This window comes from Polistes dominula, unplaced genomic scaffold, assembly GCF_049000335.1.
Source record: "Polistes dominula isolate Pdom_NZ unplaced genomic scaffold, Pdom_raw_medaka contig_18, whole genome shotgun sequence".
Lineage (NCBI taxonomy): Eukaryota > Metazoa > Arthropoda > Insecta > Hymenoptera > Vespidae > Polistes > Polistes dominula.
The window spans coordinates 3,854,626-3,880,388 of NW_028301164.1; the positions used below are offsets into that span (position 1 = coordinate 3,854,626).

Genomic DNA, 25,763 nt, shown 5'->3' on the forward strand with positions numbered 1-25,763 from the left:
TTGATATTTTCAAAAAATAGGATTAATAATATCGAACGATATATATTGTTGATTTTTATTGTTCGATTTTTGAATGTTCTTTTCTTTTTTTTTTTTTTTTAATTGACTTTTTTCGTACCTGCCTTTCATCATCCTATCCTCCTTCTAATCCTTCCTTTCCATTTTTCTTTCTTTCTTTCTTTCTTTCTTTCTTTCGAAAATTTCATTCATTAAAATCTTTTCTTTTTTCTATTGCATTTTTCTCTTTCAACTTATCCGCGTCGTTACTCATTTACTAGAAATTTTTAGTCATAGTAGTCGATAATATATATATAGGGTGAAAAAGAGAGAGAGAGAAAGAGAAAGAGAGAGAGAAAGAGAAAGAGTATTATTAATTTTCACCATTGTTGCCATGTTATTGTAAAATTAGCTTAAATTACGTGAACAAAAAACCTATAGAAAGGTTTATCATAGAAAAATAAAACACACACACATAAATGAGAGAAAAAGAGAGAGATGAAACGAGGTCGTAAGTAATATATAAATATTATAAATATATATATATATATACACACACATATATATATTACATTATATTAAATTATATTAAATTATATATTATATTATATTACATTATACATTATAATTAAACCTAAGTCATATTTATACATACTCACACACATACATACACATACACATACAAACATAGCGTTTCTAGTCATATAGTTTTTCGACGCTCGGTGAAAATAGAAGAAAAGTGACGAAGAAAAATTTATAAAGAAAAGAAATGAAAAATAGTCAAATGTACGAGCATGATGAAGAAAAGAAATGAATGTGTTAGTAGGGCGCGTAGTAAATAACTGGCATAATGCAGTTAGGGACATACATACATGACATTCGTATTACGTGCATCGCACACATACATACACATATACATAAAAGCATAAAAATTTTACATTTATTTGAATGTAAAATTATGCTCACTTTTTCGCACGTTTTAAAAATTTCGATTATAAAGTTTGAGCGTGATTTTCATCACACGACGAGACAATTAAATAATAATACATAATAATAATAATAATAATAATAATAATAATAATAATAATAATAATAATAATAGTAATAATAATAGTAATAATATGACGGAGGAGTATTGTGGAAAAGATGAACACACGTACACATATGCATAAGTGCATAAAACATTCATGCAAATGTTTAAATGAAACTAAGAATTAAAATTGAATTTGTTTATCGTAAAGAAAAAAAAAAAAAGAAAAAAATAAATGGAATGAATTTAACGTTGGCTTTTAAACGAAAATGAAAACAAAATTTTGTACCATCCCTTATTTATTAAAACGCGATCGTTTTTTCTAGGATTAACTTTTTAATGATTCATCGCGATACATAATATCGTAAGATAAATATTATAATATAATATAATATTCACACATAATTCCAATTATCGATGATGTTCGATGACTATGTTCGTGAAAGTCAACGTGATCTCATTCCTTCGATCAAGAAAATAAAATAATAAAAAAAAATATACACGCATAACAATATACACACATATAGAAATTATAATAAATAATAATAAATGTGAAGATTATTGAAAAGAAATAAGAAAGAAAGAAAGAAAGAAAGATAGATAGATAGATAGAAATGGGGAATACTTTGAATTCATATCGACCAAAAACACTAACCGGCAATTAAACTATGTTGAAAGAATCGAGAAAACTCGATCACAAATTAAGTATATCGAAAAATATTACCAATAAACAACAATAACTTTAAACAAGAACAATAATATTATCGAGAGATTAATAAACAATATTTTTCTCTCGAAAGTATAGGAAATAAATGCGTTTTGCGCGACTCGCTTTAATAATATCTGTTAGAAAAAAGAAATAAATAGAGAAAATGAAGAAAGAAATAAAAAGAGGGTTGTTTCAAAAAGGATTTAGCGATGTACTGGCAGTTTCAGAAGGAGGGTCTTACCTTTGACCTTTTTGCAAAAGACCTATGTAACATAAAACGCTTTTTATTCTATCAAATATGGGCCGACCGACTTGCCGTTGCAAGAAAAAGAAAAAGAAAAAGAAAAAGAAAAAGAAAAAGAAAAAGAAATGAGAGATCAAAAGTGAGAATACGATCGTCGTCTAGAAATTTTTGTTCATCTCTGGACACACAACAAATATTATGAGATTATCGCGATAGTACGCACATACACACACGTTCGCGGTTATAATAGTAATATGTACGGAACAAACGTAATTTCTATCGTTACGAATAAAGTAAAATGATTGCACTAAATAAAAAGAAAGAAAGAAAGAAAGAAAGAAAAGGGATAGGCGGAAAAAAAATGAACTTTACTAATGAAGTATAAAACTGGACAGAATATAATAATAATAGCGTTATATCGTAATCCTAATGATTAATGGTAAATTTAATGATTATAATGTATTGGTAATGATAAAGAATAATAATGTTTAATTGACGATCAATAATCAAGAGCACACAAGTATTTCATTATTCATTCATAGTTTAAATGAACATTTTTATTTGTTTTTTTTTTTCGTGAAAGAATGATGTTGTGTATGAATATTATTAGAGAGAAAGAGAGAGAGAAAGAGAGAGAGAAAATACGATGGAGAAGTGTGTGAGAGAGAGAAAGAGGATTATAAACGAAGTTATACACCTTGGAACGTTACAAAAATTACCAACAAGGAAACTTTCATCATATAAAATTATTATGTAATAATTGTCCATAAGTCTTGAACTGTCGAAATAAACTAATAATGAAAAGAACATATTAGTTTTTATAATATTTTGTTTCACTTTTAAAAAGCTATCAATTTCGCGCGCTTGCGCATAACACATATTGTCATATATTTGTATTAAGTTTGATCAAGGTAGTATTTAAATGTCAAAGGCGGTAGAAGACTAATGTTTATGTCACGTTTGTTTATAATTCATATGTTTTATTAAAAATGTCTTTATGCTGTAGTTATACTCCAGATTATTTTTCTATAAATGATATTTTAGCAACAGAAGAACGAATATTATGTACAATCGATATTACATTACCTGGTTTAGGTAAGTTTTTCTAATCCTAACCTCAACATACTTACATTTGATATTGTTTTACATTTGCTATTAAAATATTTTCATTCTTTGATCAAATTATATTAACATAACATTGTCTTTTTTAGGTTTCTTGGATATTTCTAATGATTCAGAAGATTTAAAACAAGGAACAAAGTTGGAATTTCCTATTTGGTTATCACATCCTCTCAGTGTCATACAAGGATCACTCATCAGCATAGAATTACCAAAAATATATAAGGATAATTATAGGTTAGTATGTTTAAATATAAATTAAAGATTTTATATAATCTTTATATAAATTATTTATAATACATAAATGTGTGTAAAAAGACATATGTATATATATAACCTCAACATATATATACATAACCTTAACGTCAACTTTCTATCTACAGAGAAATTCTTCAAGCAGATGCCTGTGCAGTATCGTTGAGCAAATGGAATCCTTATTTCTATGAGGTAGGAATGTATTTAAGAACTTTCAATATTCGAGAAAGTGAGAAATTAACAGAAAATTTGTTCGAGGTGAGTGAACATATTGAGATCAATCTCTTCATCAAATTTTGCTATCACAGTCATAATTTGGGATTTTTTATTACTTTGATAAATTGATATTATTATGTTTATTATTTCAAATTTGTTTTTTTATGTTTTAATATTTTTTATAGTTTACATTTAAGTTCTCTTTATGATAGGATTCTTTTGATTATATTGTTTTTGTTTCTTTTTTCTTTTCTAACTTTCAGACTTTTAAATCTAGATTTAGATTAATCATGGATTGGGCACAAAATCCTATTTCGGATCTGACGTTAGGTAGTCAGCTTCCGAGATTGGAAAGAGATTTGTTTTTAATTAGTAGAAAAGCTAAAGTACAATTAAATGATTGGTTAAAAAAAGGTACAGGTATTATAGAAACATCGGAGGTGGCTGCAAATCTTAAGAAACGTAAACGCACTGATTATGAATAAAAATAATTATAGTGAATTAAGATAATAATAATCATAATTTCACGTGTATTGTATACATAAGGATTTTAATTTTAGTCGTACTAAAAAAAGAAAAAAAGACTTTTATACTGTTATAATATTAATAAAATCTCTTATAAATCCCTTGCACTATGATTTAACATGCATGTCAAATTTGGTGCTATATTTAATTCTTCCTATTGTTGTTGAACGTATCACAAGTCTCATATGTTATAGTGCAAGGGATTTATACTTTTAATCCTTAAGTTTTATATATATATTTTTCTATAACAATAGATATGCAAATAAAAAGATGATCTATTAATTTGAAAAATGAAAAGTGATATATATTAGAAAATTTTGTGTATTATTCATTTAGTATATAGTTTTAAATAAATGAAATCATTTAAAAATCATATATTTTGTCAACCCTTTATTTTGTCAACGGCCTTGCCTCGTTTAAAGCACTAGTTCCCGTAAGATCACTAAAGTTAAACGACGATGGGCACGGTTAGTACCTTGATCAATGATCATTTGGGAACACCGTGTGCTGTTGACTCCAGAGAAGGGCTTGCAAAAGGACCTTTGTGGAAAGGTAGGCTGTGTTGGAAAGGTATTGTAAAGAAATTCCTCAAACCCGTAAAAGGGAGACTAATAAAGACATACCCCTTTATTTAATATTACAAATGCTTATATTTTAATTATTAAATAACAAATAAAAATTGTATTTACATTTCTTGTACGAAATCAGTCAACCATTGAACTGTCAACAATATTTAAAAGACTCTGGCAATGGAAAATGGTAATGTCTAATTCACAACCCATATCTAAGTAATGTTAAATTATATATATATATATACCTCATGTTGAGCCATAAAATAACTTTCATGCCATTTATGAACATGTATTTACTATATGCAATTGACAAAGCTTTTATTTTAATTCTATATTTGTATTATACCTTACAAAAGTCGACGTTCATTAAATCTTTTCGTACAAAAATACAAAATATATATACTTAGTTTATTATTAATTTCTTAAATTAATGGAGTTACGTTTATGATGTAACAGTAAACATATTAGTATATGAATATTCTTATATAATATAAGAAATCTATAACATTACATATAACAAAATAGATTATACATTTTTTTAAAAAAAATCAACTATTACAATAATATAATATTTTTTAATAATGGCGTACAAAATAGGAATTAATTAAATTTTCATAAACTTTAAAAGAACATAATAATAAATTGATAATATTACTATCCTTACATTAATTATTATAACAAAACAATTCATAGCGATGATACTTGTAGACATTCTATCAATCATATTGACAAGTATTAACAATTTGCATACCACTGTTCTATGGCATTGGATAAAAGTTATCATACTTTTATATGAATATTTAAATAATTATAATATCGGTAACAACAGGAATATTGCTTTGTATGGTGCTTTTAAATACAATTATCACATTTTTGCGTAGTAGTAGTAGTAGTATTATTTAGAATATCATTATTCATAATTTATTTTTTAATAAGTGTATTCTGACAAACGCCTTCATTTGATGGAACATATATCTATCATATAAAATCGATTAAATTGTATTTAACAATGTATATAATTGCTTTTTATCCTATGATTATGTCAACATAGATATTTCTTTTTAAATCATCTTAACAAAATGCATTGATTCTCTTTATTTTTATTTTTTTGTATTTTTTTATGTCTATAAAGCGTCAATTATCCTTTCATGAGATTATCAATACATTTATCTATAGTTTAACAATATTATTAATATAAATTGCATTGTAATTGCTTGTTGTATTTTCAAAGGAAGACACATTGCATAAATTTTGCACGTGTATTCCTTTGAATTATATAACGATCACTTAAATATAATTTAATCTATCATAATATTATAACGTTTGGAATGTGATTTTTTTTTTTTGTTATTTTTTTGTTTTTTTTTTTGTTTTCAATTAATAATAATCAAAACACACACAAGGTATATGTTCTTATTGCAAACATCGTGATGTTTCAAAATTTTTTTTTAAATTATTTAAATGTTTATATTAGTTTAGTAAAGACAAATATAAAATAATTAGTCGAGCATGAATGCAATGTTTATGTATACAATTCTGTTTAGTTACGTATATAAATATTACATGTATTATATAGAAAGTACTTATATACATACGTAACTGAAATTGTGTCAAAAAACAAAATAAATAAATTTTATAATTCTTGAAATCGTGCGAACAAAATCTAAAGTATTTCAAGTAAATAATTTGTCAAGAGACGTCACATCATATTTGGGGTTCTTGCACGTTTCATCATTAGAATTGTATACATTTCATTGTCATTTTTTTATTAATTGTAAAAATATTTTTTATCGTTCATTAGCTCGATTATTAATTACCAACTCTTATTATTCTAGTATTTTTCATTAAAAAAATATAATATAAAAATAAAGGAAGACATTGAAAAGATTAACAATGTCCATTTTTAAATGGCGTCAGTTTATGATGGAGATGCAATCTTATCTCTTATCCCGTTTATCTTTTTGATAATCGATCGTTATTTATACAGGTGAAGAATTTAATTTGAAAAATAAAAACACGGCCGTACACCTAAGTACACCTATTGTAAAATTAATAAGAAAAAGAAAAAGAGAAATAGAAAAAGAAGAGTGCCACTCACATCTTCGATTATGTCCGATAGAGATACGGGAAAGGAGATAAACAATTTTCGTCGTTCGATATCTTTTATAGATAAATAATTCACGTCACTTTCGTAAACTTATCTTTTTGATTTGAAATAATATTTCTTAATCCGCATTTTTTTCTCTCCTTATTTTTTTCTCCTTTTCTTTTTCTTTTTCTTTTTTTTTTTTCGTTGTCGAAGAACGGCCTTGAAGATTATCGTAGTTTGTGATTCAATGCTCATAAGAAAGTAAACATGTATAATTCGATGATCGATGATAATACATCTTTTTAAATCTTTCCGTTTGATTGCTAACAAATATAAAAGAACAAAACTAAAGATATTTTTTTTTTTATTAAAAGGGAATGATCTTTGAGTAACGCATAAAAATTATTTTCATTACTTTTCCTTAACGTTATATCGAAAAACAACATTTATACGTGGATTGGATTGAAAAGTTTCAAACGTTGCAAATAAAAATCTAAATTGTTTCTTCGATAGATTCGAAATTGTTGAAACCACCATCCACGTGTGATTGAGATGAATAAGAAAGATATAATGAAATCATTTCCTAATGTCTTAACGTTGTATGGAAGAGATTAAAACGAAACACAATCGGTTTATTAAATAAGTCCTTCCTGATCTAGTCAGAATGTTGGTTCTGGTTCAAGGCTAGGTTCTTGTTTAAATAATCTGAATCCAGCAACGGTGTTTATGTCGTCTTGTTCTGCGATAGACACGAAATCCCTGATGATAAAAACTGGATTGGTATCTGCTAATATTTGTTCTTGGGGACTTATTGGGCCACCAGCAATATTGGAAGGTGTTAACGGACTTGTAGGACTTCCGTTGCTGCTTACGTAACTTCCAGGAGTAGTGGAAAGTTGTACTGGCGTTGATGTTCCGTTAAATTCGGTAATAGCACCACCAAGTAACATTTCTTGTAAAAGATCGTCTATCTGAGTTACACCAAACAATTTGACAAATTGAATTTGTTCGATCATTTGCCAAGAGATCGATTGCAGTGCCGTCAATGTCAGTAATATTTCCCCGAAACGACCACGGTTTTCGTATTGACGATCACTTATATAATCCTCCAGAAGGACTTGAACTTGATGTCGCATGTTCTGGATTTTTTGTGAATCGCTCAAACCATTTGCGTCTATAAAAAAGAAATAATTATTATTATTATATTGTTAAATACATATCTTTCTAATTTTCAGTTTTTAGTTTTTTTAGTTTTTTTTTTATTTTTCTTTGCTAACATATAAATATATACATATATAATATAAGACCAAGATTGTCTCAATTAGATCTAATTTATCGTTTAGACTTTAAAGAACCCGCGTGTGGTAGTATATAACGATATAGAATGAATGATATATTTTATAATTGTAATTTTGCTTATAATTTCTTTTTGTTTTCTTTTCTTATTATTATTAAGATTATTGTTATGTTTACTTACATGGATCCAAAAACACGATGGCCTTGAGACAAGCAAATTCGGTATCATCCATTTGGATATCTTGGAATGGTTTCACAAGTTCCTCCATTACTCTCGTACCAACTTTACTGATGTCCAATTCTTCATTATGTCCTTCTGAAGAAAATATAAATACTGATAACAACAGTTGTATACTGTTCATTTGTTAATTAACCACGACTGAGCCCGGCAACAACGAATCTCATATTTCTATTTTATTAATTCTTATTTTCTTTTTTTTTTTTGGGTAGAAGCGGGGAGGAATCTAAACTATGACAAAACCATCACCATCTTTTTTTTTTCATTGCATGCAATCCAATTAACATTAAACAATAATTCCGGACTCAGTCAACTAGCTACAGCCCAAAAGCGAATATATTTAAACGAATCGTTCGGTTTATTTTTTTTTCTTTTTTGATTATTCTTTTCTTACATTCATTTATTCTTTTCTTTTTTTACTTTTTTTTTTTTTTATAATTTAGCAACCGATCGATTCGATGCATTGCGTGAACAACGTTATACAGGACTAGCATCAAACTTTTCCACACGTTTTATCAACTATTTTTATTTTCATTTGCATTTTTGTTTATTTTAAACAAACATACAAATCGTTTTTCATTGAGTTAACAAGATTTATAAGTATTGATATATTTTATTCGTAATTTAATATAGTTCATTTAATATAATTTATTGAAATATGAGAAAAGTTTGATACCAATCCTGAATTTTCCAATGCAATTATTGATTGAAATATATAACGTTGGTACTCTGATTTAATATTAAATTATAAGTGTAAGCATTTTTTTCTAATTAAAAAACAATGACTTTTAACCACATGTATTTATATAATAGAAAAGTTGTAATTGTATTTTTTCTTTTATTTTGTTAGTATCAAAATAACATTATAAGATGCATGGTATTATTTACATCCAGCTAAACTCACCCATTTAATTATTATCCAGTAAGCAAGACCTGTGTTTGCGTTTAATAAAAAAAAAAAAATATAAAAAAACCAAAATATTATTTGGACCATTTTTTTTTCTTACGTCCATTCAATATTTTGTATCATTTTTTATTCCATAAAAAATCTCTATATGCAAATATTAATTAAATCAATTGTTTATGTAATCTCTTTTTCATCTTTTCACAAGATGAAAGTTCACAATTTCATTCTGCGTTTTATGGAACAATAATTTGAATTTCCATACGTATTTGTATTATTTTGTTACAATTAATTGTAAGTATTAATATTATTTGTTAAAAGAAAGAAAAAGAAATAAATATATGTTCTATCACGACCTAAAAAGAAAAAGAAAAAAAATTCGTGTTAAATAATAAGTTACAATCAATGGAGCTCGTTGATTCGTCGTATCTGTTAGGTATTTCTCTGTCATTAAAAAAAAAAAAAAAAAAAAATAAAATAAAAATAAAAAAAAAAAGATAAAAAACAAGAAAATAGAAAGAAGATGAAGATAAAAATATTGTATAATAATAAATTGTATAATAATAAGCGCCATGGAAAGATGTAAGGGAACAATAATAATTAGGATGAATCGACGACTATCGAAAATAAGAATTTTTCGATGATAAATAGACATGGCAATGTTGTGACTCGGGGTACTCGACGCATATAACCAATTCGAAGGCCAAATTACGTAAGGATAAAAGGTGAAGGCCGTAAATCTATGTATTATATGTGTATAATACATTTGTATCTGTAATATGTGTATTATACGAGTGCCATGTGTTTGTTGGGAGATTATGTTCGATTTAACTTTTTAGCGTGGAGAATAAAATAATTCGTAGCTTTAAATAGATATGCACATACATATATACATAACGTTCGTATCGATATTTTTTTAAATAAATTATAGTACTATAAATATCATGGGTAAGGATTTATCAAAAAATCGATCGAGAAAAAGTAACGCGTAAAGGATAATGGGTATCCATTCCTTGATATTTTACTTGCTTATATTATTTTTTTTTTATTTCTTTGTTATTTTGGATTTTCTTTTTCTTTTTTTTTTTCTTTTTTAACAACATTTACATATATGTATGTATTCGTTTCTCCATTGGAGTTCTACAAAGTTTCATCAAAACAATGTAAGAATGGTCATACATATTTGACGACAAGAGAATCTTGAAATTTTTCTATGTTGAATAAGATATTATTCGATTTAAATATTTTGTTTCTTTGTCTTTCTTCAAAATGTTAGTGGTAAAAAAATTCCCTAATACCCATTTGTGCTGATAATCCTTGACGAATGGTGGATTGAATCGAACATGTTAGAAACATTTGTTTTAATGTATTTAATTCGTAATATAAATAATATGATAAATAATATATAATAAATAGTAGGATAAATAATTAATAAAACTAATTTGGATACGGTAAAAGTTTGTAATAATTGAGATAATTGTATGGTGCAATAACGAAAGAAACAATTGACTCAACATACGTTCAAATAAAATTTGATAATTATTAAAAACAAACAACGCTTATTAATTTGTTCGATTCATTCACCGATTCGTCGTTAATAATCGTTAGAATTAATATAAAAAACAATAAAAAGAACAATATAACCAAAATATTAATAAACATATAAGAAACGATTGTAAGCGTTTGAAAAAAAAAACAAAAAAAAATAAAAAAAGAAAAAATACAAAACGATACCAATAAACCAAAATATGTTTATCGATAGATATATAATAGATCATTTATTATTATGTGATTCAACTTACCAGGAGCAGTTCTGGTGATTATACAATTATTTCCTAGTAGTAATACATCTCTAAGGTGCAAACTGCGTCTTGCAACACCAAGTAGTAGGGTTTCGCCTGCATGCGCCCTTAATAATGCCACTTGGTCGTCTAGCGAGAGGTTGAGAAACGGTGGAATGAGTTTGGCCCAATTGACGAGGTTATTCAATTGGTCTTTCATGCTATTGCACACGTCGGCTAGGGTTGCTATTTGTTTCGTACTAAGATTAGTATCTTTTGCCTGTTCAAAAAAATAATTCATTAAATTGTATGTAATTCGTTCTCACATTTCGATAAAAATAGGATGGAAACTTGTAGAATAATAATAATATTAATAATAATAATAATAAAAGAAAAGAAAGAAACAAAGAAAGAGAGAGAGGGAGAAGAATGTTTCTGCGTATGGAAATAATGTGATATAATTAAATAGCTTGTAATTATGCATGCCGTAGCCATTTTCTTGATACAACTACGCATTACCAACGAAAGTTCCGATTATAAATATTCAGTTTGTCTGAGGTTAAGTTATACTGACCTCTAAGGTTTCTTTTCTGCTACTCATTTCAGCATGCATCAAGATATTAATAGATAGACCGTTAATATTATGTTGTTCCTCGTAACTGGGCCTTCTGCAGCTTATTCTATCTCTTTCATTTTGCACAGCTGTATTAAAAAAAAAATAATAATAAGAAAATATGAATTATTTCTTATCATTACTCTTAATTTATATTAACCCATTACCCATCACAATACGAAAATGCAAAAAAAAAAACAAAACAAAACAAAATTAAATAAACCAATTAAATGTGGTGGCCTCGTTTGAGAGCACGCACCGTTTTGTGTCGGCAGAATTGAGCCATGACAAGTATACTCGTCAATATACAAAATCGTGTCACTTCTACATGACGAATATACACGTCAATCACAATTAACTAGTAGTAGAACTATTTTTGCAATTATTTGTTTTTGGTTGTTTTTTCTTTTTTTTTTTTTTTAATCTTATTTAAATATACAAATTATTTTATATTATTTATTTATTGATTACAAATAAAATAGTGAGAGAATTTTGAATATTTTTATGAAACACGCGAAGTACGATTACATGATTTTCACGAATTTGAGAATGCGTTTCAAAAAAAAAAAAAAAAAGGCCATTGACTGGTAATGGGTTAAATAGAATAACAATATTATTTTTGTTAATTATTATTTTGCTCGAATACTAACCTTCTTTTTTCATGCCAGCTTTGAAGCATTTTCGGAGTCTGCAGTATCTACATTGATTACGTTTGTCCTTGTCGACAATGCAATTTCGGTGAAATCTGTAAAGTTTAGATTAACTTATAAAGATAGATATAACATTACGTGGAAAAAAAAAAAGGTTTTTCTTGTGTACTGTCGACATATCACTGGAAACCGATAAGAACATAAAATGAAACAAATACATTTATAATCAAATGTACTAAAAGTAATATTTCTTTTTTTTTTCTTGAGAAACAACATTAGAATTTAATTTATCTGTAAAATAATAAAATTATAATTATTTTCCTCCTGAAAACAATTCCGTTTTGGTTATTTGATTTTTTTCTTTTTTTTTTTTTTGATTTCCATTCGATTTGGTCGACAATGCGCAACAAGTTCCAAAGAAAAAAAAAGAATTTTTTTGAACTTAACACTTTAATGGCCGTACGTGTACGTAGTCAAACATCGTCAAGTGAGCCGGTAATATTTTCCAGAAATTAATTTACAAAATGTTTTATTATCATCTACGAAAAAATTAACATAAAACAAATATAATAATAATATAATATAATATATATATAAAGTTATAAATAAAATAATGGTCAATGTGTTCCGAGTATCACACACATGTTGTGTGAGCGGCCATTAAAGTGTTAATCGTTTAATGATTTGCAATTAATTTGATAAAAAAAAAAAAATAATAATAAATAAATGTCATGATTTATTTGTCTCTGTGTATTTAAATAGAATGCGTCATTCTTTTTCATGCACATGATTTTTTTTCCTTTTTTTCTTGCAATATTAATTATATTTTCATTTTTAATATAAGTTAACATATTTCCAAGTCTCGTTGTAATTACAAAAAAAAAAAAAAGGAAAAAAATTCATATGAATAATATTTTTTAAATTTATACTTACCGGCATGAATACAGATGATTTTTTCTGACTGATCTTCTAAAGAAACCTTTGCAACCATCGCAGGAGGCTGCACCATAATGTTTCCCTGTAGCACGATCACCGCAAATTGCACAGAGCTGGGATATGGTATTGGTAGGACCAGTATTTGGAACAGTCAAAACTTGGCCCCCTGGAGCTCCTCCGTTACCCATTCTCAAATCGTTATCTAAAATAGAACAATATATATATATAAATATATCAAATATATTATATAATAAATAAAATATAAATATATAATATATGATACATAATAAATATATATAAAATAAAAGTTATATATTTTTTCTATATATTTTATAAAAAATAAATAAAATATATATAAAAAAAATACATAAATAAAATATATATATATAAGTTCTACATGAAATTAACATTCGACAAGTGATGGGAATATTTCTGATTATAAAACATCGAAATAATAATAAAAAATAATATATTATACCAAAAATTAATTAATAATTGTATTTTCAAAATATCATTAAAAGTCAGCAAGTTTCCATGATCGACCGTGTAAACGTAAATAATTTTATATGAAAAAAAAAAAAAATAAAACACAAATTTAAATATTTTTGTTTTGACGATATCGCATAAATAAAAATTAGATAATAAGAGAAACTGCGTTATGCGTTAATAACACTTCGACGAATAATTCCACGCATCGATCTTTAATTTTTTACTGTTTTTTTTTTGTTATACACATACATACACACACATATGTATATATATATATATATATATATATATATATATATATATATATATATATATGTATTAATTTTTTTGTGGCTTTTGTTGAAAACCAAGAGACAGCGTTCTTGTTGCCGTCGTAGAAGTCGGAGGGTCGCGATAACGCTATCACTGAAGGCTTTTTTTGTTTTCTTTCTCTTTCTGTCTTTCTTTCTTTCTTTCTCTCTCATTCTCTTTCTCATTCTCATTCTCATTCTCATTCTCCCTCTCTCTCTCTCTCTCTTTATTTTTTTCTTTCTTTAAAACATTAAACTACGCTTCTTCTTGGCATGCACTGTTCACGATCGTGGAGAATTTTGCAACGTTTTATTGCGCGTCTTTTGCAACGCGATGAAATTTATTTAAAACAATAATTCAATAATATTTCAAACAATAAAATTACATTATTTAAATTAAATCATATTAATTAAATCATTTTCAAATGAATTTTTCGCGTTCAATTTTACGATTTGAAAAACAAGAAAGAAAGAGAACGAAAGTAATAACGTTTTATCTTCGTTCTTTTTTCTTGTTTAATTTCTTCTCTTTATTTTTTTTATTTTTTCCACCTCTTGCATTTTCCTTATCAACGGTTCGTCCTTTTTATTTTTTTATGCAGAGTCATACACTCTTATAACCACTAACAGGTGAAACAACTTTCTATTTCTTAAGATTTATGATCTAAATTGTTTGAAATATTTCATGCTATGTATGCATATATATATCAGATACGTTTAATGATTTCAACATTTTTTTTTTTTCCAATTTTTTGTTCTTTTTTTTTTTTCTTCAACTTCGATATTATAGTTTAATACGTTCTTATTTACATTTTTAAAATGTTCATTAGAAATCTCGTCTGTCTTGTTTTGTAGATCGAAGGATCACGATAAAAAAAAATGTCTTTTGGGTGAACGCAGAGTTCGTAAAAAAATTACAAAAAAAAAAAAAGAAAATATTAAAATACATATACAATACATAGTAATTAAATCAACACGTAGATTCGTTATTACTGATATGCATAATAATTAATAATAATAAATTATTATAAGATATAGATTCAGTATTTATTTTTATATATAATAATTAATAAGAAATAATAAAAATAAAAAATACATTTAATTAAGATTTGTTATTTCCTATTATATTTAATAATATTATTATATATATATATATATGTATATTTAATTTATTAAAATTATAAATTTATTCAATTCATATTAATAATATAATTATTATTAATATAATTTATATTATTAAATAAAATAATAAATACTAAATATAAATAATAAATATAAATAATATATTACTAATAAATATATATATATATATTATATTATATTATATTAATAATAATAATAATAATATAATAATAATATTTTATAATAATTATAATAATATATTATATAATATTTTATATTAATATTATATTTTAATTATAATTATTATATATGTATAATAAATATCGAATTTGATATAGTTTTTAATGAAGGGCCAATATCGTGAATAAAATTATTTATTTTTCTTTATTCTCTTAATGATATGAAATAACGAAGCTATTATCATAACTTTTGCCTTGTACAGATTAACCATCAAATACCTACTATTAATCGTTATTATGTAATATCACTCTTCTAACATAAAGATATGTTATTATGTAAGATCGAATGCAAACGAATTATACTAGTTAACTTTCCATATATTTTCTTTTCTTTTGTTTCTTTTTTTTGTTTTTGTTTTATTTCTTGTTGCTAATTATTCTACGATAAGATGAAACACATCGATGGAATATTTTATTTGCATTGATCATTTTCATAAATGATCATATTTTCATAATTTCTGTTAAAATTAATCTCATCTCATCATTTATCTATATTTAATTTTTTTTTTTGTACATATGTATGTGAGTGCTAAATCACATAAATTTATAACTAATCATTTATTTAAATAAACAAATATTTATTGTATAAAATAATATTAATCGGTGGAATCTAATGATTCCAGTCAATGAATTAAACGATCTGTTTACACTCGATTCTTAACATCCTTTTTACTACACGTGGTCTCAATGATAAATCTTTCAGGGTCAAATAATTTCTTAGATATTTTCAAATTGAATTTGATCTACGTATAAAAAGAAAGAAAAAACAAAAAACAAAAAAAAAGAAAAGAAAAAGGAAAGAAAAAAATCAAATATAATTTTGTCTATTATATTAAACAAATAATAAAATATATTTCTTAATTTATTATTATCAAATTAAAAACATTTTAAATTAATTTTCTTATTTTATTATTATCAAATAAATAAAATATTTGTTAATTTGTTAATATCGAAGGAAAAGGAAAAAACAAATATAATAACGTCATTGATTTGAATTTCATTTGAAAATTTACATATTATTATTATACAGTGGTTACACATGAATAATTAAAATAAATTTGTCGTATACAATATGAAGATGGAAACGTAATGACGTATATTCGTGGGGAAAAATAAAAAAAAATAAAAAAATAGACTAGGAGAAAAAGACAACAACAACAACAACAAAACAAAAAAAGAACAAGAAAAAGAAAAAGAAAAAGAAATGACACCGATCGGAAATTCGTTGTTACTTTTTCGTTCTTTTTCTTGGCATATAAGTTCCAATACGAGTTTAGATATAAACTTGGTTGAGATTATTGGCGAGATTTAGAAGTTTTGCAAGTCGTTAAAAAAAAAAATAAAAAAATAAAAAAAAAAAAACACGAAGAGATTGTGCCAAGGACGATTCTTGGAGTAGATAATATCATCGGAGTAAGTATCTTTTTCGCGTTGTTGATCAACCGAAAAATCAAATTATTTTATTCGGTATTTATATTTTCAATTTTTTTCGAATAAAATAATATAACGTTAATTATATCGAATATAACGAAGCAATAGAATTGAAAAAAAAAAAGAAAGAAAGAAATAAAAAAAGACTAATAGCACAAACGAACTGGTAGTTTAATAAAAGAAAAACCGAACAATATTTAAAGATTGGAAATAATTTTAATAATTTACAAAATAATAATAATAAAAAGGAAAACAGACATACAAATATTTTCAGTCAAGTTCTATTTTACATTTTTCATTTTTCATTTTTTTCCTGTTTCTCTTTTATTTTTATATATATATATTTTTTTTTTTAAATAATAATAATAAGTTGGACAACCGAAATTAGGTAATTGAAGCAATAGAATTGACAAACAAAACAATAAAAATAATACCAAACGAGCTGTAATTTAGTAAACAAGCAAACCAACAATTTTTAAAAGAAATATGAACATATTTTTAAAATTAAAAAAAAAAAAGAAAAAAAAACAAAGAAAATAAAACTAAAAAAGAAAAATCACACACACACACAGTTCAGTTTTATTTTAGTTATTCTATGATCGTCATAAACGCATTCTAATATTCCATGTATGTTATAAAAAAAACATGCGTAAAGATATATAAAAAAAAAAAAAAGAAACAGAAGAATAATATTTATTTTATGGTCATTAAATGAAACCGGTAAAAGGTGCATTATTTACGACACAGATCAATTATTGTTATTGGAGTAGTAGCCCGTCCATTTTTTATCATTGTTTTATTGCTTTATTATCGCTTACGCGTTATCTCAAGGCTCCTAAACAATTTACATAATTAACCCCTCGAATGACTTGGATGACGTTAGGAAGATTAATTATTTAGAAATTTTGTACTTTTTCGTCATTATTTGTGTAGGTTGTTACCTTTTTCTTTTTTTTTCGTCTTTACTGTTGTTATATTGGAAAAAGTAATAGAATGTTTTTTTTTTTTTACACAAATATTGGTATATATATTTAGTATTTGGTACATATCATTTATTATTATATATATATATATATATATATATGAGCCGTTCCGTACACACATCGATTAACTCCATAAAACAAAAAGTTGAGAAATGCAATGACATAATGTATATTGTCTATTACTTATTATTCAATGGCCAAGAAAGTTAATTGATGTGTGCACTGAACGGCTCGTATATATATATATATATAATACAATATATCGATAATAATAATAAAATAAAATAAAATATATATTTGTTAAAATCCTAAGATCGTACAGGCACATGCTTCATGAAAATATTACAAATTCTCTCACTATTTTATTTTAAATCTCAATAATTAATGATATAAAATAATTTTTATCATACATTAAATAAAAAAGAAACAATTATTGCAAAAATAGTACTATTTTTGGTTAATATGAAATATTATTATACAGTTAATTTAATTATTTTTTTCTACATTTCTATATTGTGGCAAGTAATGATTTAAATTTTCTCATAATGTTCGAGAAAAAAAGACAAGTTAGAAAAATCGACAAACTTTTTTATTTTTTATTTTTATTTTTATGTAACCGAAAAAAAAAAAATATTTAAAATAACGATTCAGATCAAACAGTAAATAATTGGAATATGGATGAACCATTGAAATAATCATTCATGAATATATCGTAATTATATTTAAATGACCTACTTTTAATCCTATCGTATCGTTCATTTCTTAAGCGAAACTAAAAAACGTTTTTCCGTTTTTAATGTATTTTAAAATATTATTATATTATTGATTTAAAATAAAATAGCGAACATTTGGAATATTTTCATGAAATACGAGATATAATCTCATAATTTTAACGAATGTATTTCATTTTGAAGTTACAGTTATTTAAAAATAAATGAATTTGAAAGTTCGTCTCAAAAAAAAAAAAAAAGTAAAAAAAACAGAAGATAATATGTGCAATTGATCAATCGAATTAATCGCATAAGTATAATAAACCTTTTAGTTTAAAAATAATTCTGACGTTATCAAATCACCGTGATAAGCTTTAATGTGAAATCCATTTCTATGCCGTTATAGAAAATACATTTCTAAATTACTTGTTAGAGAAGAAATAGTTTAAGTATTATTATTATTATAAACGTATTTTATAATACGAAAGAGGGGGAAAATAGTATATGTGTGTTAGATAAAACCTTGAATAATATCTTAATGGATACGATTGATATGCAATTTTGTTCCATTTTCCTCTTTGCAAATTTTTATTTCTTTATTTATTTTCTATCTTTTTTTTTTTTTTTTTTTTTTTTTTTTAATGATTACCATGATTATAATAATATCTCACGTCGTTGCAAAATATGTAGAAAATATGAAAAATGCGTGAGAATGTTTTTTTTTTGTTTTTTTGTTTTTTTCATTCTTTCTCTCAGTATTTATTTAACTTCGATTTCAAAATTACGATACGATTATGATTTATTTTTTTTTTTTTTGTAATTTTTATTTTTCTAGATATCGTGTTTACATTTTGCTTATAATTTTTAAACATTAGTCACATCTAATCTTAAGTCAAATCAATCTTGTGCACAGGTGTACGAATATGTCAAAATAAGTTGAAATAATTATCAAAAATTTATCGTTCAATTTGTTCGTCAGTTATATTGATGATAAATTAATCTGAACGATATCGCATTTCTAAGCAATCTCTCTCACTCTCTCTTTCTTTCTCTCTTTCGATCCAATTTTACTTTACAATTTAAAAGAAAAAAAAAGAAATAAATACAAATGATATATTGAACAATTTTATTTATTTTAATTTATTTCGTAATTATTATTTCCTCATCAATGAATATAATTAAACGTTCTATTCTTATTTGATGTTTAATTTAATTTATATTTAACAAAAAATAACAAAATCAATATTATTTGATATTTATTACATTTTTAAAAGGACACGTGCATAATAGAAAAAATAATTTAATAGAAAATCTAATTTAATCTTTACAATTTAATTTCATTTAATTTAAAAAGAAACAAATATATACACTGAACTATTTTAAATTACACATACGACAAACTGAACAATTTTATTTATTTTAATTTATTTCGTAATTATTATTTCCTCATCAATGAATATAATTGAACGTCTTAATCTTATTTGATATTTAATTTAATTCATATTTTTCAAAAATAAGCTATCCTTATTTGATGTTTAATTTAATTCATATTTAACGAAAAATAACAAAATCAGTATTATTTGATATTTATTACATTTTTAAAAAGACACGTAATAGAAAAAATAATTTAATAGGAAATCTAATTTAACTTTCCAATTTAATTTAATTTAATTTAAAAAGAAACAAATATATACACTGGACTATTTTAAATTACACATACGACAAACTGAACAATTTTATTTATTTTAATTTATTTCATAATTATTATTTCCTCATCAATGAATATAATTAAACGTTCTATTTTTATTTGATATTTAATTTAATTCATATTTCAAAAGGAAAAAAAGAGCCCAAAAAAATAAAATCAATATTATTTCATATTTATCATATTTTTAATAGGGACACATTATAATAGTAAGAAATGTTTAATCATATTTCGAGTATCGTAATCATACACGAAAGAAAAGAGAAACAAAAAAGACGATAGAGCAACAACAACCAAAAAAAAACAAAAAAAAAACTATAGAAAATCTTTCGAAATCAAGCAACAACATTTGTGCAATCTCGGCGCCGTAATCGTGTTTATATCGTCTTATTAAAACAGATTTTATTTTTGCATATATGATTCGCGTTGGGTATAAGTTGTCTGCACAGGTGAAAATAAAAAGGAATGGAAAGAATAAGAAGAAGAAGAAGAAGAAGAAAAAAACCACAGGTGTCATGGCACCATTACGTATGCATTTAAAACCTGGCAATTACCATATGGAAGTGTCATTCAAGTGGTTAGTTGCAACCAAAAAAAAAAAAAGAAAAAAAAAATAAAACAACAAGCTGACTAGAGGAAAAGAGAGTAGAATATTTAGCTTTGTCTCTCTCTCTCTCTCTCTCTCTCTCTCTCTCTGTCTACTTTTTTCTCTTTTTTTTTTCTATTACTTTTAATACAAGGATGCTAATGCAAACGTTAAAAGGATACTACATACGCGTTTATACGATGATCGATTTAACGTGAAACGAACGTTGACGTCACACTTTTGTCTCTATTTTTTTGTTCCTTTTTCTTTTTTTTTTCTTATTTCATTTCATTTTATTTTTTATTTTTATTTTTTTATTTCTGTTTTTTTCTTTTTCATTCCCACCCAATGTAGAAAAATTTCCACGCGTTTCCATGCAATTTAAGCTTCATTTGAAAGTTAATTCTTTTTGTCTACGAATACGTGTAAAAAAATACGTATACATGTATATGTATATGTATTTGCAAATGAATATTTATTGTATTACTATTATAATACATATTTATTTTTGGTCTTCTTCTCTCATTGATACTATTCACGATTATATTAAATTTAAGTTGCTTTAGAAATGCATTTATTTATTTGCACATTTTAAATTATTCATTAGAAACTTAACATTAGTTTGGAAGAAAAGATTCATTGAAAATTCTTAAACAATTTTTTTTATTCTGAAATGCATAATTAACCGTGATTGAACGTTTTCCTTTCAACAAAATCGATTCTTTTTCAAATAACGTAGTTTACAAAATTGTTTAAATAGAAAAAAGAAGAAGAAAATGTAAAAGAGGATAATGAGAATAATTGAGAAAAAATGAATAAAAATCATCCTCCCTCTCTAGTGGTCATTACTTTACTTTTACGTGATAAATTGAATGACCTTGACAATAAAATAATAAAAAAAAATTAAAAATGTTAAATGATAAATTAACGAGATACGAGCCAGATTTGAAACACACAAAACGCATATTTTGAACTTTGCATCGACAACAAAGAGGCAAAAGGAAAAGTAAACAAAATATCGATGCACAAACAAATTATATTAATCTATTTAAAAAAAAAAAAAAAAAACAAAAAAACAAATTAATCGAATACCATAATACCCATATGGTATAATATCGTATACCATAATAGTATACGATACAACATATAATAAAAAAAGTTTGGCAAATATTCGTGCATAATACATAAGCGTATTTTATAATGAGAACAACAAAAACAAAAAATAGAAAAATAAGAATTAACAATTTGAATTAAAAAAAAAAAAAAAAAAATTCTTCTAGAAATTAATAGAAATGAAAAAGCGACATTTCGAAGAACCCGTTGGCGCCTTGTGAATCTACACCGATTACGTCACATGCCTGCGGTTTTGCTCGTCATCACGCGTCAGCATGATTAGGATTCAAATGAATAAAAAGGAAAAGAAAAAGAGAGAGAGAGAGAGAGAGAGAAAGAGAGAGAGAAATGGAAAGTCATTTGACTATGTTATGCAGTTCTTAATAAATGACAAATATAAGAAATCTAAAACAAATTTGATCTAATCTTCAATAATAATTTAATTAATTAAATCATTTAATTATTCCATGCTTATTAATAAATATGTTATAATGAATAATTTAAAGTAAAAATTAATTAATTTGATTGATTAAATCATTTAAATTATTCCATCCTTACTAAATATATATATAATTTTAATATCAAATATTTGACTACCCTTAAATCAGCCTTCTTTCTTTTCTACCTTTCCCCATGAAATTTAAATTAAACAACCAAATACTATTATATTGTACTTCTTCATTGTGTATTCTAATCTTTCACGAGTAAGAAACACTTAGAATGATTAGAGAAAACTTAGAATTAATTTAACATTAGTCTTCTCGTATGTCATGCGTCCGGTATATTAATTTCTCTCATTTGATCGCGTTCCACATAGATTTTATTCGTCATGATTTTTTTAATAATTTTTTTTACTTGATCTTATCGTACACGTCATTTCAGTTACCTGCAATAATTCACATCCTATATATTTATATTTATATATAACAATTAAAATCCAATATATATAATAATAATAATATATATATATATATATGTTATAACATATATATTATAATTTAATATATATTTTATTATATAATAAATATAATAAAATATATATTTTTACAAATATAAAATATAAAATATTTTAAAAATCGTTTATTTTAAAAAATAATTATATATATATATATATATATATATATATATATATATATATAGTTTAACTTTGTTAATGTTAACGAATAAAAACTTATTCCATATATTTTATTCTTTTTTTTTTTTTAATAGAATTTAAATAATTAAATAACAATTTAAAGTATTTTAATTGTTAAATATATAAAAGTAAGTATATTGTTATTTTATTTAAGAAAATAATACTAAGAAAATTTGCTTATTATAATCATTTTTTACTTTGTCAGAATTGTTTGAATGACGTTACGTAATTGAATAATTAAATGTTCCACGTATACGTATATATACACATAAACACACGCGTGAATACGTTTTAAGATTCTATTAGAAATGAAATATATAATAGTATGAATGTTTTAAATAAATTAATTAACATATACGCGAGTGTATTTTTCAAAAATTATACAACATTTACGAATTTCCTTAAATGTATTTTCTTCTCTATTATATAAAATATAAATTTTCAAATGAAATAAGAAACAAAAACGAGATAGATAAAAAGATAGATACACATATGTAGATCAAGATAACGATCGACAAAAACACTTTATGTGAATTGTTTATTAATTTAATTGTAATATCTGGTTTTCTGACATCTTCAAAATAGAATAAAGCGAACATTAGTTTGTTTTTCTTTTTATTTTTATTTTTTAGTTACGAAAGGGTTGAAAGATAGTAAGGTAGGTTAGCTCATTCAGGTGACCAATTGATCTCGACGAAGCTAATGCCATAGCGATTGCGACACTAACGAACCATTACACACACATAGACACATGTGCACATATGTGGAATTAACTTTAGAATCGTCGCGTGCGTGCCACTGTTATATACAGTTCTACCATGTTACGTAATGGCTTTTCTTTACAATCGGTAGTCAAATAAAATGATAAATATGTATACGTGTGTACCTATATATATATTAAATTAATTTATTATATGTATAAATATTGGGTATAATTAAAATATAAAATATAATATTTTTAGTATACTGAAATATAAATTATACAAATAATTTTTAGAATATAAAATTATTCTTAAATTATATAATATATATATATATATAATCCTATAATTCTTAAACGATATTTGAAAGTAAAACTTCAGTAAACCTTAAACCGTAAAAACTTTATGAAATATTAATATCAATAGTTATACTGTCAATGGTTTATTCAACTCGTATTAAAAATTTTCAACACACACACACACGACTTTTATAATTTATTAAATATAAATATTCATTAAATAAAAAATGAAGAAAACAACTTTTATTTCTATTTTTATACTTTGACAAATTTTATCATGGAAAATGTAACACAAGCGTTATTTCAAATATTTATTTATAAAATATCAATGTTAGATCTATGATATATAATGATCATTTAAATCGAGGCACCCTATATATATATATATATATATAAATGTCAGAAAGGGAGAATCAAACGTGTCGCATTTGCTGTACCCAATGCGATTTATTAATTATTTATACGAGTGTCATATGTGTGTGTGTGTATATATAACGTCTGTGTTTCTATATCTCTTTCTTCTCTCATGCCTTTTAAAATTCCATGTCGACAACATTGAGCTTTTTATTTTTTACTTCTTTTTCTTTTTAAAAACGACGTAAGTTCTCTATTAGACACGTCTTATGCTAAGTTTACTTTGTTTGTCTAGGCTGTTAGCACAGGATTAGCATAATCAAATAGTTTTGCCAGGAAGAGACGTGTATATTACTGTTCGTAGCGTCAATTACATCGATCTGAAAATGCGCGTCTTTTTTCTACTTACGAGAAATTCCCTTCTTTCTCATCATTTTATATTTTTCTTTTTTTTTTTTTTTATAAAAATGAAGATGAAAAATATAAAGAAAAAAAAAAGAAGAAGAAGAAGAACGAGTTTGAAATTAATGCGAAATTATTTTTCATTTAAGCTAGTCCATCTCGATCATTTCATCTCATTTCATCTCATTTCATATTTTATTATCTCGTACCGTCTCTCATTTCATCTCATTTCATCTTGTTTCATCTCATACTATTTCATTTCATCTTATTTCATCTCATTTCAACTTGTTTCATCTCATACCATCTCATTTCATTTTATTTTATTTCCTACTAGGAACCAACTAACAGATTCAAATATTTTTGGTATTATTATGTATTAAAGTATACAAGTATGTGGATACGTATATGTGTGTGTGTGTGTGTGTTTTTTATATCCCTGAGGTCTTTTCTTTGCTCTTTAAAGATTACGTGACGACAACGTTACGAGACAAGCCTCCTCTTTTTCGATTTGATTATTTCAGGAAACTAACTTCTTCTTACATAGATACAAATCAATTCAATTATTTATGAGATTTCTTTTCAATTTCAATTTTGTTGTTGTTGTTGTGTAGTTGAGAAAGAAACGGCACAAAAATGATTATTAGATTGATTATTATTATGTTTATGAGCATATTGATCTATATCAATTGATTGATCAGTTTTAATGATAACAAGATAATGTCGTATAATCAAATTTAACATCAGTTCCATTTGGTTAATATTAACACGGTTAATTTCAGAATTGATACAAATAATTTATAAGCAGTATTTATAATGAAATTTTAAAATTTAACCATCACTCAACAATATGATTTAATAACAATAGATGACACTGCAGTAGTTAAATATCTTAATTATTAGACACTAGTTTAGATTGATTATTATTTAGTTACATGTTTAATTTAATTTGATGACGTTACAAACGAATTTTTTAATTAATCACGATTTAATGGTGCTACAGTCTAGTTTATGTGTTAAAAAAAAAATATAT

The 25,763-nt window shown here is 24.7% G+C and overlaps 1 protein-coding gene and 1 pseudogene across 2 annotated transcripts in view; one reads left to right on the forward strand and one right to left on the reverse strand.

Annotated features, from left to right (window-relative positions):
* Positions 1–4,492: 4,492 nt before the first annotated feature.
* On the forward strand, positions 4,493–4,611 carry LOC149030508 (5S ribosomal RNA; annotated as a pseudogene).
* A 90-nt stretch (positions 4,612–4,701) lies between these two features.
* Hnf4 (Hepatocyte nuclear factor 4) overlaps positions 4,702–25,763 on the reverse strand; it is a 33,113-nt gene continuing 12,051 nt past the window's right edge. Inside the window, exons 3-8 of one of the 2 annotated variants that reach the window (XM_089178858.1) lie at positions 13,172–13,376; positions 12,239–12,333; positions 11,550–11,677; positions 10,997–11,255; positions 8,234–8,386; positions 4,702–7,930 (exon numbers count right to left, since the gene is read on the reverse strand). In XM_089178858.1, coding sequence (XP_089034984.1) covers positions 7,416–7,930; positions 8,234–8,386; positions 10,997–11,255; positions 11,550–11,677; positions 12,239–12,333; positions 13,172–13,376 — 1,355 coding nt within the window. In that variant the 3' untranslated portion in view covers positions 4,702–7,415. The remainder of the gene's footprint in view (positions 7,931–8,233; positions 8,387–10,996; positions 11,256–11,549; positions 11,678–12,238; positions 12,334–13,171; positions 13,377–25,763) is intronic. The other variant, XM_089178859.1, reaches the window with a different exon arrangement.